Here is a 16909-nt window from a genome sequence, read left to right on the forward strand (position 1 = left end):
TTTTTCAGTTTTAATCATTTAGCACATGAGCTATTCTTTCCAGATTTCCATCCTGTCAACAGACCTACTTCATGGGTCTTCAGCTATCATTACTAACAATACTGATGAGCAGAGGTTTGGGGCTCAGGTCCCCGCTCCGCAGTTGTGCACTGAGCTCCATGTTATCGGGAACTAGATGGCGTGTCTCCTGGCCCTCTGATAAGCTAGGATGGAAGATGCAGGTAAACCGCGGGCCTTCATGAGGTTATCCCCACACTGTCTGCCTCCAGGCCCATGACGGACAGGCCCAGACTGCAGGCAGAAGAGCTGGGATGGCAAGCACAGGTGTCCTCTCGCAGTCCCCTGCCCTGTGACCAAATGCGGTCCGGTGAATACCTCACTAAATACATAGTCAGCTGATTGAGGCCTGTTCCCCTCTACCTACCACTCGGCCTTACGCCTCTTGCAGGGCCAGTGAGACAGCAGCTTTTGCCCTCAGGAGCTTCTGAAGTGAATCAGAACAGGATATTGATGACATCCTTTACAAGGCCTTGCTGCCCCATAAGACCGAATTCCACATCCTGTTCCATCTCCCGTCCATCTTGTCAAGTGTAGCCTCCAGGGAAACCACCACAATAAGCCCAAGTGATACGATGAAAGGTCTCTGCATTTATACTACATGACACCACCACTTCCCCACGCCTGGTTTTAAATTCCCAAGGAAAAAGTCTCAATCCCAAAATGTAAATTTTATATACATTAAAATCCCAAAAGAATGAAAACTTAAAATCCGAAGCCCCCTTCTCCCTGTCTTCTTGTTCTGCTCCATCTTAGCCAAAGGGGTCCACCAAGATGCTTGTGAATCCGGGCGCCCTCAACAGCTGTAAGTTGGACCGTTCATCCGCGTGGGCAGAGCAGTTCCAGCAGTTTCTGCATGGGGTCAGCGCAGCCAACGGTTGTGTGCCACTTATCCACAGTGTCAGTAGAACGAGATTGCATTAGACACCTGCCATTCAGTGTATGTCCCCATCACTGTTGTCAGCCTTGGACCACACAAGAGACCAGCCGCCGTGTAGGGGAGGAGGTTAAAGGCAGCAGGAGAAGAGACACAGGAGCTACTGTGGCAGCTTCTCTGGGCTGTCTTTACCCAGAATCCGTAACCTGAAAACAGATCTGAGGTTAGAGCCCCGGTCCCAAGTACTCTGCTGCCGGACCTGACCGTCTGTTCCCCCATCTCCCACTGTCCGCTCCTGATGATTTCAGCACCTTCCATATTGCCCCTTGGCGGCCCCTGTGCCTGACGCCTGCCTCTGTTCTTGAAGGCATACGTCTCCATGCGGGCGATCCACGTGGTCCACTTCGGTCTTTTGGCCTCTCGGCTCCCTCGGCCTCCCAGTCAGGTCACAGCCTTGTCCCTGCCCATATCTGTTCTGCCTTTGGGACCTCAGCCCTGGATCCCGCCCTGCTTACCATCTGCTGAGCACCGACCTCACTACTTCCCTCCTCTTACTCCAGGAAGGTTTTCTTTTCACCATGTCTCTGGAGCTGTGGCCGGGGCCCAGGGGCACAAGAGCACCTGGCTCCAGGGTTCCCACACAGAGCAGGTTCACCTGGTCACCACTCAACTCTGACAAAATCCACAGGCTGAGAGACATGGGTGGAGGTGACACCAGAAAGGATGTATTTCAGTGAGGCCAACACTGGGACAGTAGCGGACTGACGTCTCAGAGACTGTCTCCAAAGTGCTCAAAATACTTCTATGTTCATGTAAGGAAGCTGTGGGATGAAGTTCAGTAGGTACGTGCAGGTGGGCAAAAGGGCCAGGTTGAGCCTTGTCATGGGGTCAGATGTGTGGGGTCTTGGGGAGGTCAGGGCAGTCGTTAATTGCCTCAGGGATAACTCTGGTTCCCATCCCTGGATGCTTTGCTTGCTGGGACTTTTGCCTGAATTAGGAGAGAAGCTGGAAAGAGAATTAATCAGCTTTCTAGCTAGTACAGACTGAGGTCAAAATGGACGCGGTTGAAGTCCTCTTTCAGAGCCACCGACTCCTCCACTTTCAGCCTGCGAATCCCCGCTCATGTTCTCACCTTCCTCCTTACTCTCTGTAGGGTTTTTGTGGTTTGTCCTTATTATAATCCTTTCCTTGCTAACATCTGTTATTCCCTCACAGTCTCTTACTTTCATGGCACCTTATCTTGCAACCTAGCTCTTTTTTCTCTAAGAAATCAGACAAGAACAGGCTCATCTTCCCTCCCGCAAGCACCCAGCCTACTCAGATCTGTAGCCATTCTCTCTCCTTCTCTCCCGTTGCAGTGGGTGGGGGTCCCTGCCCCTCTCTGTCCGGGACCTTCCCCTCCTGCCTTCGCAAGTGTGCTGCTGCAGTGCTCCCCAACCCTTGCCTTGGTCAGCAGCCACCCGTTAACGCCAGCCAGCCTGTGTGCTGTTGCACTTCCTGTCTACAAAATGAAAATCTCTCTCCTGTCCCATAGTTCCTTCCCTCTGTACCCCATTTCTCTGTACCCCTTTCTTCCCAGCACAACTCCTTTGAGGAGTTCTTCTGAGTTCTGTCCTCATCCTGTTCCTTCTCAGGATCACTGGTGACTGCTTTCTTGCCATTCCAGAGGCTTCTCTCTTATCTCTCTGGTCCTTTTATAGCAGCATCTGAAACACTCAGTGCCTCTCACCTTAAAACACTTTCTTCCTTTGAATTGTATAACATCACTCCCTCACTGGCCTGGCAGCTCCTTTCATTTTCTTTGTGACCACCTCCTCCTCTGCATGACCTTTTAACCATTGAAGTATCCTAGACTCAGCCCTTAACCCTCTGTTGCCTTAACACACTATCTTTTGAAGACCTCATCTAATTGTGTGGCTTGAGATGCTGTCTGTATGCCAGAGTTCCCCAAATCTGGGTCTCCAACCCAGCCCCCACTTCCCAGTTGTGTAGCCATGTACCTGCTTGATATCTTCACACGACTCTCTCTGTTGAGGATCTAGAACTCCACCTGGCCCACATGAAACTTGATTTCCTCCTTCCCCCATACTAGTCCACCCCAGTCTTACCGTCTCGGGAAGTGGCACCGCCTTCCACCCGGTTGTTCACTGAGAAGCGTAGGAGTTCCCTTCATTGCTCCCCTTTCCTCACTCCTCACACCAGTGAAATCTGACCCGTGCTGACCATACCCACTTCTCTCCCGTGTGACTACTGACCTATTCCGGGAAGCCATCGTCCCTTACCTGCACCCCGGAAGTAGCCTGGCAGCCTGCCTACCTGCTTCCATTCCTGCCCACCTTTAGTCACTTCACATGGCAGCCAGAGATCATTTTGAAAATATAAACCTAACTGTGGTCACTCCTTAAAATCCATTTTGAGGGGCGCCTGGGTGGCTTAGTCGGTTAAGCGTCCGACTTTCACTTAGGTCATGATCTCGCGGTTCGTGGGTTCGAGCCCCGCGTCGGGCTCTGTGCTGACTGCCAGCTCAGAGCCTGGAGCCTGCTTCAGTCTGTGACTCCCTCTCTCTCTGACCCTCCCCTGCTCACGCTGTCTCTCTCTCTCTCCTAGAAATAAATAAAACATTAAAAAAAAATTTTTTTTTAAATCCATTTTGGGCTTCCTGAGATCTTTAGGGGAAATTTTACCCGTGCATACAAAATTTAGGAACCTTTCATCTGCTCCCCTGCAAAACTGTCACCTTGAAACTCCCTCTACAGCACTGATCTAAACCTCTTGGTTGGTCCCAACCACGTGTAACCACCTTGGGTGGATTGTCCCCGTTCGTCAGACTAGCCACAGCATATTCCCCATTTGCTTTTATGGCTGACCAACTGCCTGGATGGCCAAGTTGATTAAGCATCCCACTCTTGACTTCAGCTCAGGTCATGATCCCAGGGTCATGGGATCAAACCCCGCATCATGCTCCGTGCCAACAGCATGGAGCCTACTTGGGATTCTCTCACTCCCTCTCCCTGCCCCTCCTCATTCTCTCTCTCTCAAAATAAATAGACATTAAAGAGAGAGAGATTCTCTTAATAGTTCCCTAGCTCTGTATCCCTGGCGGCCTCCTTCCATTCTGCTCCTTTTCTTCTCTCTTGTGCCTCACCACCGAAGGTCTCAAATACCTGAAAGCCATCAACTGTGGGACCATACTATTTCTTTTTCCTGTCATAGTGTCATTCTAGCTCCTACACTCCATTTCTCTCAAGACCATTTGGATCTTAGCACTTGTAATGGTTTTAAAGCCCCAGCCTTCAGTCCTAGCTGGTAAACGGTGTAAAGGCAGTGTTGGGAGGGAACGATAGCAGCAAAACTCATTCCACTCACTAATGCCTAAAAACCAACATAGTCTCTTGTTTAAGAGCCTTAATTAGAATTTTTTTGAGCTGTTCTTGTTGATGAGAGGTCCCAGAGCCCCAACCCCCATGGCATCCCCAGGGCACCCAGTGGGCACATGTGGAAAAGCACTAGTCTATGACATTTCTGTGATCCACCACTTTGATAATTCTGTGTTTTAAAATGAGCTCAACATCATTTATAAAGGGAGTAATGAATGATTACACATATGAAAAGCAAGAAGAGTCACTAAAGTGGACTTTTAATAACTATTTTATTTGGACTGAGAGACTATTGGTGATTTTTGTTTTTCTACTTCTCATAATTTTCCCAATGAATGTAAAGTACATTTATGGTTGAGGATTTTAAAATTGCCAGTAGTGAAGTATCTGAGATCTTCCCCAAAATGCTCTAAAAAATGGACAGTATAACTATTGTTTTGTTTATGTATTGATAGCCTGACTCATTCTGCAAACATTGAACAAATTCATTTCCCAGATACTGAGAGCCTACCACATGCAGGCAGTGTGCAAGGTGCCAGGGAGACAAAGATGAAAAGTGGTAGTCGCTGCCCACAAGGAGCTGTAGAGGAGATTGAGCCAGGTGCCAGCAAAGACAGGCCGCAAACCATCTGCTCACTAGCAAGGACAGAAATGCAGGTGCCATCATAGGTTCAAAAGATAAAGAGGAGGAGCACCTGGGTGGCTCAGTCGGCTGAGCCCATTGGTTGAGTCATGGGTCATGGGATCAAGCCCCATGTTGGGCTTCACACTGAGCATGGAGCCTGCTTAGGATTCTCTCTTTCCTTCTGCCCCTCTCCCCCAGTCTCTCTCTCTCTTAAGAACAACAAAAACAAGATAAAGAGGAAAGGGATGATGGGTGCCAGGGTGGCTCGGTCGAGTGTCCAACTTCTGCTCAGGTCATGATCTCATGGTTCATGAGATTGAGACCCACATCGGGGTCTGTGCTGACAGCTCAGAGCCTGGAGACTGCTTCAGATTCTGTGTCTCCCTCCCTTTCCTCCCTTCTCCTGCTTGCTCTCTCTCTCTTTCAAAAATAAATAGACATCGGGATGCCTGGGTGGCTCAGTTGGTTGAGCAGCTGATTTCGGCTTAGGTCATGGTATCATGGTTCACAAGTTTGAGCCCCGCATCAGGCTCTGTGCTGACAGCTGAGAGCCTGAAGCCTGCTTCGGATTCTGTGTTACCCTCTCTCTCTCTGCCCCTCCCCAGCTCGCACTCTGTCTCTGTCTCTCTCTCAATAATAAATAAGCATAGGGGCACCTGGGTGGCTCAGTCAGTTGAGCGTCTGACTTGGGCTTAGGTCATGATCTCACGGTTCCTGGATTTGAGCCCCACATCGGGTTCTGTGCTGCCAGCTAGCTCAGAGCCTGGAGCCTGCTTCAGATTCTGTGTCTTACGCTCTCTGACCCTCCCCTGCTCATGCGCTCTCTCTCAGAAATAAAAAAAAACAAATCATTGCTTTAAAAAAAGAAATAAGCATATAAATAAATAAACAAACAAAGACGTTAAAAAAAAGAAGAAAGGGATGGAAGGGTGGCCTGTGCTGTCTGAAGCGCCATGGCTGGGTGGGAATGTCACTGGGGTCAGTTTGTCCAGCTTAGCAGCCTGAAATACGTAAGCATCTATCAGATGTGGAAACACCCCAGGGAGCGGGGTGGGGGGTTGGGGGTGGAGGCGGTAATGGAACAAAAACATTTCCCTCCACCCTGCCATTGAGTGTTGGATATGTCTGAGGTGACGGTCAGAGTTCTTCAGAGATACTGTAACATACTGCAAATTAGACTAAATAACACCAAAACGTTAAGGGATTATGTCTAGTAAGGGAATTAAGTTTTTACATATACAGTGGACCCTTGAACAGCATGGGGGTTATTCAACCCCCAGCACCCCATTTCTACCTTGTACAGTTGAAATTCTGTGTATATCACAGGAATGAAAGCTACAGCATAGGGAATATAGTCAGTGGTATCATAATAGCGTTATATGATGACACATGGTAGCTATGCTGGGTGAGCACATTATAACGTATAGACTTGCCAAATTACTATGTCATTTACCTGAAATTAGCGTAACATTGTTTGTCAACTACAATTTTTTAAAAAATCTGTGAACATAATAGCCTACTGACCTGAAGACTTACCAGTAACATAAACCATTAGCACATATTTTGTATGTTTTACATATTCTATACTGTATTCTCACAATATAGTAAATTAGAAAAGAAAATGGCATTAAGAAAACTGTGAGGAAGAGAAGATGTTTACACTGTACTGTATTTATCCAGAAGAATTTTTGTATAAATGGGCCGTGCAGTTCAAGGGTCCAGTGTAGATGTCCTAGTGAGAATCAGAAGTCCATCGGAGTGAGACTAAGTAATGTAATGACATTCTGAGGTTTGGTACCTTGGAGATGAAGCGTGTCCAGTAAGAGCTAGCTGTCTGAGAGGGGAGCGGGCAGCTCAGAAAGCAGCCCTGCCTCTACCGCGCATCGTGTCCCGAGTGCCTCACCCCTCCCATCTGTCTCTCCAGGAGAAATGTGCCCAGTACTGGCCTTCGGATGGCATTGTGTCCTACGGAGACATCACAGTGGAGCTGAAGAAGGAGGAGGAGTGTGAGAGCTACACCGTCCGAGACCTCCTAGTCACCAACACGAGGGTAAGGTGGCCGGTGGGCGCGCCTCCTCCCCCGGGGAGAGCCACGGTGCCCTGCATCTGTGACCCCCCCCTTCTTCCAAAGGAGAACAAGAGCCGGCAGATCCGGCAGTTCCACTTCCACGGCTGGCCTGAAGTGGGCATCCCCAGCGACGGGAAGGGCATGATCAGCATCATCGCGGCCGTGCAGAAGCAGCAGCAGCAGTCAGGGAACCACCCCATCACTGTGCACTGCAGGTACCGCTCTCCCCAGCCCTCTGAGGGGCAGAGACAGTGATGGGGCACAGGCAGGGGAGGCGACGGCAAGCATCCTGGTGAGTGTGTGGCAGCCCAGCTTGATGACCAGCACAGGGCCAGATAATAAGAGCGTCTTGGTGTTTGAACTTCACGTTAAATGCTAGGGCATCAGGGAGAGTAAGATACTGGGCGGGGGAGCATTTGAGACGGTGCTGGGGTGCAGGAAAACAGCAGCGACACTGACAGTGGGGAGACCATTGGGCAACGTGGGGGTGAGGCCCTGGCCTCCTTAAAAATCACAGGAAAAGAGAAAAGGGCAACCGTTTTCAAACAGTTTGAAAAACAATGAGTAAAACGAAAAACATAGTTGTAAAAGAGAAGTCTAGATTAGAGGGTGCATCCCGAGTTTGTAAAAGGCAAAAGATTCATAAGATCTGAAGAGAAACCAGAGTATCCGAGTTTGAAACAGCATTACTGATAATAGTTGCTGTCACTGACAGAAAATGGTGAGGGACTCATTTGGGGCGAGGATGGTTAAGGTGAATTGTTGGGGCATGTTGTTTGATTGCATTTTAGAAAAAAAATCTGCCATGAGTTTGTATTGCTTTTATAATAGGAAGAAAAAAACTTTAAAAGAGAAGGAAAAAGTATAGTATAAATCCCTGCAAATTAGTTTTCAAAACAGAAAAATGAGCAAAGGAACTCCCAGGACTGGATCCAGTGAATGTGCGTCAGGAATGTTGTAAATTATCTCAATGTTAATAGGGGACTGATTCCATAAGCTCTGCTGTGTCTTATGCTACAGAGATGCAAAAGTTAATGAGGAGGCTGCTTATATACTGGGTATGGATTAATCCTCTAGATCCTTGTTTGTTTTGTGAACAAGGCAAATGGGAGATAGTGAAGGAACATAGATTTCGGTTGGGGGGCACCTGGCTGGCTCAGTGGGTAGAGCATGAGACTCTTGACCTCAGGGTCATGAGTTCAAGCCCTACGTGGGGTGTAGAGATCACTTAAAAAAAAAAAAGAGGGGCACCTGAGTGGCTCAGGTGAGTAAGCATTAGACTCGATATTAGCTCAGGTCATGATCTCAAGATCCTGAGTCTCTTGGGATTCTCTCTCTCCCTCTTTCTCTGCCCCTCCCCCACTCACGTTCTCTCTCTCTCTCTCTCTCTCTCTCTCTCTCTCTCTCAAGTAAGTAAGTAAGTAAATAAATAAATAAATCTTAAGGAAGAAGTGGCCAAGTACACCGTCTACTACAAACGGACAGTAAACATGAAAAGATGCTAAACTTTACTAGTAATATTCTGAGAAATGAGGATGAAAATCGTGCAGCGTGGCTTTTTATCTGTTGGATTGGCAAAATTAAAAGGATTCCCTGGTAGGGCGCCAGCTGGCTCTGTTAGTGGAGCATGTAGCTCTTGATCTCAGGGTTGTGAGTTTGAGCCCCATATTGGATAGTGGAGAGATTACTTTAAAAATTAAATTAAAAAATAATACATACAAATTTTAAGAAAAAAGATTTCTTGGCCCACCCAGATAAATAGTTCTTTGCCTACACTTTTTTCTCTCCCTTGGTCACCCTCTCCTGGCAAAGTCCAAACTCTCTAGCTACCCTGCATCTGCACCGTGCAGCTGAGTGTGGCTGAAGGAAAGCACCGGGTTACAGGCCTCGTTTTATGTTCCTGACTGCTGGGCTCATGGTCGGCCCATAGTGCTGCCTAGCTGTCCTTCCGCACCGTCCACTCTTCTAAAGCAGGGCTGGACATGCGAGGGCCCGCCGCCACATCTGGCCTGCCACCGAGTTTTATACCGGTTGGCAAGCTAAAAACTCTTTTTACATTTTTAAATGTTTTTGTGTTTTTGTTTTTGTTTCTTTTAATCAAAAAAAGACTATGGGCCCCTGGGTGGCTCAGTCAGTTAAGCATCCGACTTTGGCTCAGGTCATGATCTCCTAGCTCGTGAGTTCAAACCCCACTTCAGGTGAACTCGCGCCCCACTTCGGGGTCTACAGTCCCTTTCCCTCTCTCTCTCCACCTGTGGGATTCTCTCTCTCTCCCTCTTGCTCTGCCCCTTGTTCATTTGTGCTCTCTAAAAAACGAATAAATTTTTAAAAAAATTTTTAATCAAAAGATGACTATTTTATGACCTGAAGATTGCATGAAATTCAAATTTCAGTGTCCATATGTAAGGTTTTAGTGGAGCCCAGCTGTGCCCATTTCTTTATGTTCTGGCTCCTCTGGTACTTCCCTCCCCTCACACTGCTGCTCAGCACGTAAGAAGTCAGAGTTGTGCAGTTAGATCCTGATTTTGTCATAGCAAAACTATGGTATTTTCTATCTGGCACTTCATAGAAAAGCTTGCCAGACTTTGTAGGCAAAGCCTACATGATTATTCCACACCTCCTCTCAAACCTAAAACCACCACCACCTCTTCTGTGCTCACATTTAAGAGAGGACGGTGTTTTCTGTTTGACTAAGAAAAGAGAAGCAGTCAGGACTTGCACATGCTCCCAGCACCACACCTGCCAGTCCACCTGCATTGGTGCTGTGGACCCTGCATCCATCCTGTTCAGTGGATGAATTGTCTGACCTCTCTCTGCAGCCCGTTGCATTAATCATCTAAAAACAACACACGTTTAGCTTACGGTGTCTGCGGTCAAGAGTCCAAGCACGTCTTAGAGGAGCCCTGCGCTTCAGGGCCTCACAAGACCAGTCAAGGTTTGGGCCAGGGCTGTGGTCCCATCTGATGCTTGATTGGGAAGGATCCATTTCTAAGCTCACTTGGTTGTTCAGTTCCTTGTAGGCAGCTGGACTGAGGGCCTCTGTTGTTTGAAATTCTGTGCCATGTGGACCTTCCCAGTGTGGTGGCTTGCTTCTTCTAAACCCGCAGAAGGACTTGCTTCTAAGTCCTTGCAGAACAGGCACCATGATCCCATGTAACATAATCACACGCGTGTCGTTATATGCATCCCATTACCCTTGCTATTGATCTGTTGGTTAGAAGCACGGCACGTATCCTGCCCGCACTCAAGGGGAGATCACACAAGGGCATGAACATCAGAAGGTAGGGATTTTGGGGGCCGTGGTGAGGCCTGTCTGCCACACACACTCCATTTGGATATCACTTCCATCCCCTTTTGTCTTCTCAGGGGCCTGCCTTCACTATCCTATATCATCATGTTTTCCTCTGAATAGCTGTCTGGATAACTACCATCTTCATACGGATGTGCTGTATTTTCTCCCATCTTAATATCTTAAAAATTCTTACCTCTAATTCCCTTCCAGGTAGCCCTCTATTTCTCTGTTTTCCTTAATAGTAAAGCTTCTCAAAAGATTTGTCCAGACTAACACCCCAGGTCCTCTCTCCTCATTCTCTCTTGATCCCATTCCAAGTTAACCCCTTCCCTCCCACATTCCATTGCACCTGCCCCAGTGGGGGCTACCTGTGACCTCCACGTTGCTGAGCCCAGAGATCATTCTGTCTCATTACCCTTGATCATGAGCATCAAACACAGTTGACCACTCAGTTCTCTGTGAAATGCTGTCAGCACTGCTTCTCTCCTGGTTTGTGTCCTCATTGGCTGATTCCTCCCTAGTCCTTGAACCTCTTCTGAGCCCATCTTGTCACCTGGCTTCCATACCAACTCCTGTGTGTCATTATCACCGGTTCACCCTCTCCCCTAAACTACAGATTTATATGTCTCGTTACCTAGTCAACATTTCCACTTGGGTATCTTCAGTTTAAAGGGTTCAGATAAGAACTACTGGTCTTTCGGATGCCTGGGTGGCTCAGTCGGCTAGGTGTCCAACTTCAGCTCAGGTCATGATCTCACAATTCATGGGTTTGAGCACCACATGGGGCTCTGAGCTGACAGTACAGGGCCTGCTTCAGATCCTCTGTCTCCCTCTCTGACCCTCTCCCTACCTCTCTCTCAAAAGTAAGTAAACATTAACAATTTAAAAACAAAAAGAAGAGGGGCGCCTGGGTGGCTTAGTCGGTTAAGTGTCCGACTTTCACTTAGGTCATGATCTCGCGGTTCGTGGGTTCGAGCCCCGCGTCGGGCTCTGTGCTGACTGCCAGCACAAAGCCTGGAGCCTGTTTCAGAGTCTGTGTCTCCCTCTCTCTCTGACCCTCCCCTGCTCACGCTGTCTCTCTCTCTCCTAGAAATAAATAAAAAAATAAAATAAAATAAAATAAAAACAAAAAGAAGAACTTCTGATCTTTCTTTCTAAGGCTTCTATTTGCACAGCCTCCCCCCAGCCAGTAAGTGGCATCTCAGTCCCCCAGCTAATTCCTAGGAGAAGCCTTGGAGCCACACCGTTCTGCGTATTCCCTCACCTGTGCGCAGCTTCAGAATCAAGGATTCGTCACTCCCTCCACCAGCACCCCTCTGTCTGAGCCGCCACCCCTTCTTCCCAGTAGCTGTACTGGCCTCGCTGATTTCCCTGTTCCCACCCTCCCACCTGTTCTCAACACAGCAGCCTGAGAGACCCTTATAAAACTTCAGTCAGACCACATCACGCAGAATCCTAACAGTGGCTCACAAGGCCCAACGTGATCTGAGGGCTCTGACCTCACCCCACCCGTGCTCCTTCCTTCCTTCTGTCGGTCCATCCATCAGATCTGGCTACACAGCTTCCACACCTGGACATCCTGCCTTGTGCCTGAGATACCCCTCTCCCAGACGGCTACTGGGCCTTGTCCTCGCCGCCTTCAGGTCTCTGCTTGTGTGACCCCCCCCGCCCCCCGCCACTAGAGAACCTTCCCCGACCACCCTGCCTAGAACTTCTGTTCTCTTTTTCCGTCCCACCCTGCATATCATATCATTTGGGGATACTGCCCCCACCACAGCCCCTGCCACCCTGCAGGCACTCAGTAAAGTTGTGTAGCACCGACTGAAGACACTGAACAGGGTGGATAAGATCATGGTCAGGGTCTAGATTCCTGGGATTTAGGAAGCAAATGAGAGGCATAGAGAAGAATCAACACACACACACACACACACCAGCGCAGAGGGCCAGGGTCTCAGGAAAGGAAAGACAAGATTAGAATCCCAACGTGAGTGAGCAGCGGGCCAGGGCAACTCAGGCACATGTGTAGGTAGACCGTGAAGGCTCAGTGCTGGGCGGGGGGCAGGGGGGAGGGTGCGGTTCTTCACTGTCCTGTGGGCAAGTGGGTTGTGCAAGAGGGACAGCAGGGGTGCCACTTCCTCCTCGGAGCAGCGTGAGCATGGGGCTTACATGGAGAGGAGCAAATGGGCCTCCTGCCCCCACCCCCACCCCCAGCAGCCCCATTAGATGACAGCCCTTCCCAGGAGCACCAACCTTACCCTCAGCCTTTATGTGCTCATTGCCTCTGTCTTCACCCTATCAGCACAGTGGGCTATCACAGATGTGGTAAGGCGTCTGCTCTATTACAGCGCAGGGGCAGGACGGACGGGGACCTTCTGTGCCCTGAGCACAGTCCTGGAACGGGTGAAAGCAGAGGGGATTTTGGACGTCTTCCAGACCGTCAAGAGTCTGCGGCTACAGAGGCCACACATGGTCCAGACACTGGTATGCTGACCACACCACCACCTCATCTGCAGCCCTTCTTCATCAGGGCCATCTCCGGGGGGGCTTTTCCAAGGGGCCCATCCTTCCCCAAGGTGTCCCAGACAGAATGAGCCTTGCGGGCAGTGAGAGCAGAGGGGCATACCCCTGTCACCAGTAAGAGAAGCAAGTGGCCTCTTTGAAGGTTAGAGGTCCCGGGGTGCCCCATGGGACTCCGTGGGTCCTGGCCGGGGAAGACTCAGGAATGCCCCCTCTCTCTTCAGCTAAGGCTCCTGACCGTCTCAGTGACCAGTAACCACCCAGTATGGGGATAAGCATCCAAAAGGGTGCCTGAACCTCAGAGAGACATGTCTGAAGGGGAAAGAAAAATACATTTTTAGAGTTTTGGGAGTTGGTGAGGCTTTGAGAGCCAGGGCACCTGCAGCCTGGCAGCCATGGTGAGGTGTGGGCCCCACAAAGCCATGTCCTGCCTGCGTGGTTTGCCAGCCCCGCACGCCCTCGTCTGACCACTGCAGGCCTAGGGCCTCATCTTCCTCTCAGGTCACCTCCATCCAGAGAAAATCAGCCGTACTCAACCCAGAACGGGAGTACAGGCAGGTCAGGGCTCAGGTGCAAGTCCAGAAACATTCATTTCCCCTCAGTTTTCCATTTTTTACAAGACAGGTCTGTCAGGAACGGCAGGCACCTTGTTCTCTTCAGTAACCCTGGCTTTTCCCTCTTTTTGCTTGCCAGGAACAGTATGAGTTCTGCTACAAGGTGGTGCAGGAATATATTGACGCATTCTCAGACTATGCCAACTTCAAATAGAGGCGACAAGATCCGGTGGACAGGAAAATTGCCTTTAATATTTTGTAATATTCTGTTTTGTTAATATACCCAAAATTGTGTATATATCTTATAACTGTTTTAGAAATTGGTACATAGGCTTCTATTACCTATTAGGTGGAGATTTTATATGTAAATGTGTTAGCACTGATAGTCCTTTTTCCAATGTTTTATTGGGGAATTAAATAGTGTGATGTTTGGATTGATATCGTGAAATCCTCTGCCTGGAAATTGGGCTGTATTCTTTGGTTTAGACATCTTTTCCTGAAGAACCACAAAACTCATTCCAGGTAGCTCAGTGTCAGCTAAGGAAGAAAAAGCACAAAGTTCTCAGAGCTCTTGAGGAGATTGGTTGTTCTGGTGCCCACCCCCCCCACCCTCCCCACCCTCGCTCTGTAAATAACCCCTCCCCTCTCCACCCCCTCCCCCACCACCACTTACAACCCACCGAGGGGAGTACAGGGACCAGAGCGGTATCTCTGGCACCACACTAGGGATTATCAGGTAATAAAAGCTTTGACTCCCTAAGGAGAGTCTCCCTTTGTCTGGGGTGGGGCGGCCCTACCAGGGCCCGGACTCTCCCAGGCCACTCCTGGCCCTGCTCTCGGTGTTCTGTCTCAGCTGGTCTCAGAAGCCATAGTCCTCTGGATGACTCTCTGGACGACTCCTTTCCGACCCGCACAGCCTCTCCAGCTCTTAGCTAGTCGCCAGGACCCATGTCTCATTCTCGGCACATCTTTGGTGCAGTCCCCGCCGGCCTCACTCCCTCGGAACGTGGCAGGGTCCCCACTGTTTCCCTGGCGCAGGTGCATGGGAGAGAGAGGAGGTAGCTGGCTGAGTAAGGCCAGTCTGACCTCTCTGGTGCTTTGCTACAGAGCTGCCTGGATCGTGTTGCTTTGTCCAGGATAAGCCCTCAGATCCACACTTACTGGGTTAAATAGATGTCATTTAACGAAATTTCACTTCATTTCATATTTGGACTTTTTTGTGGGAAGTGCCTCAGACCCGGAGGCCAGGGTGATGGGAGTCTTCAATCCCAACTAGATATCAAGCCTGACATATTACACAAAGTGTCTAACTTTTGTGTCTTAAGTAAGGCGGGTGTTCATTTCTTTCCATGCGAAGGTGCGCCCAGTCCAGAAACCCAGCGTCCTCCCGTCTCGTAGTCCCAGTGTCCCTTAGGACGTTACTCTCGTCCTCGTGGCTGACGCTGGATCACCCCCCCTTTTCCCATGGAGAAGCAAAAAGAAAATGGAGAGAAAGCAACCTCATTTCTAAGGACATGAAGCAAAAGCTCTTCTTTCCATTCTCACTCCTGCCTCACTGGCCAAAACCGAGTCATAAGGCTGCGCCATATGACGACAGAATTGCTAGGAAGCGTACTCGTTGGTTGTTCACTGCATCTCCTCCTCACGAGCAGCTCGTCATGGGAGCAGGAGCGTAACCTGCTTGCCACAGCTGCCGGGCAGGGCTGAGAGAGCCCTGTGGCCTGTGGGGCCTCTCTCCCGGAGCAGGGCCAGGCCCTGGCCTACTCAGACTGTCCAGAGTGAGAGGGGGCCCTCCAGCCTGGGCCATGGAGGCACACTCAGCGGTCATTGCTGCTGTGCGTTTTGGCGGAGACAGGACTTGACCTGGACCCAGGGGATGCTGGAAATCTGGATGGGTGAAAGGAGGCAGAGTCACATGTAGCCACATTACAGAAGGCCTTGGAGCCCAGGTGAACAGATGCGGTGGCTCCAAGTTCACCACATATTCAGGATATTCAGGATAGCCTCAGGAGGCAGGGCACCATGACAGGACACCTCTGAAGCGTCCGATGCGTCAGAAGTACTTGGGCCTTCTGTAAGAACTAAGGAACTCCAAGGCGCAATAAATTTAAAACCTCGTTGGTTTTCAAGAAGCATAGGTAAGTTAAGCAAAGACAGAATCTGAAGGATTTCTGAGGAGAGGTGCCATGTTTGGGAAGGAGACTCTGATTGTTCACAAGCCGCCTCCTGGCAGATGGAGGGCAGGCCTTGGGCCAACAAGCAACATGGCGAGCTTGTAAGAGAGCCCTTCACCTGCCCTGTGCTGCCTCCCTCCCTGCCACCAGACTGCCTACTTCCTGTCGCTCAGGCCGGCACTGAGGAGCTTCCACACCAGCGCTTACAAGGGCTTTTACAGGACTGAGTACCTCTACCACCTCAGCAGTGTGGGCTGGAGTCCGTGCTGGTTTGCCTGGCGATGAGGCCGATATGTTAAATCTCACCTGGCTGCTAAACAGACCTCTTCAAGCAGGCCTTGCATGGTTGCAAGAGGCATAAACCCGTCGGGAACTAGTCGAGGCTAAAGGGAAGTGCATCAGGGCTCACACCGCACAGTGGGAACGACAGGGGCGACCGCTTCATCCAGTGACTGCCCCGCTTCATCCAGTGACTGCCCCGCAGCTGTGCCCCAGGGAGTGAGCCTGTGAGGGTTTCTCAGGAGGGGGAGCGAGTGATCCAGTGCCCACCGTGCTCAGACCTCACTTCAAGGCGGCTCCCTGCTGGGCGTTCTGTTCCCTTCAGCACCCCCACCACCACCACCAAATGTACAAGTCTTTGATTTAAAAAAAAAGGTGTGGGGGGGTGCCTGGGTGGCTCAGTCAGTTGAGTGTCTGACTTTGGCTCAGGTCATGATCTCCTGGCTGGTGGGTTCAAGCCCCGCATTGGGCTGCATACTGACAGCAGAGCCTGCTTCAGAGGCTCTGTTCTCTCTCTCTGCCCTTCCCTGGCTTGCGTGCTCTCACTCTCTCTCAAAAATAAACATTAAAAAATTAAAAAACAAAAACAAAACACTTCCCCCAGGCCTAAAGTCTTCTGCCTTTATGAGAGACTCACTGTCTCCTCTTCCAAAGTTCATCCCCACAGATTCCTTTCTTACCACTTCCCGGGACCCACTCGCTGTCCGCTAGTTCCTCCCCTGTGACTTTATCCTCACTCTGGAGCTGCTGCTGCTCCTCTCTCCTTCCTCAGAGACCGGCCATTCCTGCGGTCTGTATGTTATGGCCCCTCAGCCCTTCTCCAACCCTGAGCTCCAGGTTGGCTTCCTGTCGCGTGACTGCACGGGGTGACCCACGGGCACCTGTCTCACTCCCAGTGCCCAGGGCTTCACCCGGTCTCTCCAGCGTCTGCGGTCTCTTCCTCCAGCCTTCCCTGCACCTCCTCCCTCCACCCCTACCCCCCAGATCCAGATCTGCTGGCAGTTCCTGCGTTGACTTTTCCATTTTGTTCCTTACATTGGAGCGCCACTGCTGCCCTGGGTGCAGTCTCCAGCTAACTCACTGGCACCC

General features: G+C 50.1%; 1 protein-coding gene across 3 annotated transcripts in view; it reads left to right on the forward strand.

Annotated features, from left to right (window-relative positions):
• The window catches only part of PTPRA (protein tyrosine phosphatase receptor type A), a 162829-nt gene extending 148702 nt beyond the window's left edge, over positions 1-14127 (forward strand). For all 3 annotated transcript variants that reach the window (XM_039223910.1, XM_039223922.1, XM_039223918.1), the window contains 4 exons: positions 6861-6986; positions 7068-7219; positions 12642-12777; positions 13507-14127. In XM_039223910.1, the coding sequence (XP_039079841.1) occupies positions 6861-6986; positions 7068-7219; positions 12642-12777; positions 13507-13581 (489 nt within the window). In that variant the 3' untranslated portion in view covers positions 13582-14127. The remainder of the gene's footprint in view (positions 1-6860; positions 6987-7067; positions 7220-12641; positions 12778-13506) is intronic.
• The last annotated feature ends 2782 nt before the right edge of the window (positions 14128-16909 follow it).

The sequence above is a fragment of the Hyaena hyaena genome, unplaced genomic scaffold (genome assembly GCF_003009895.1).
Source record: "Hyaena hyaena isolate Hyena2069 unplaced genomic scaffold, ASM300989v1 scaffold_16, whole genome shotgun sequence".
Lineage (NCBI taxonomy): Eukaryota > Metazoa > Chordata > Mammalia > Carnivora > Hyaenidae > Hyaena > Hyaena hyaena.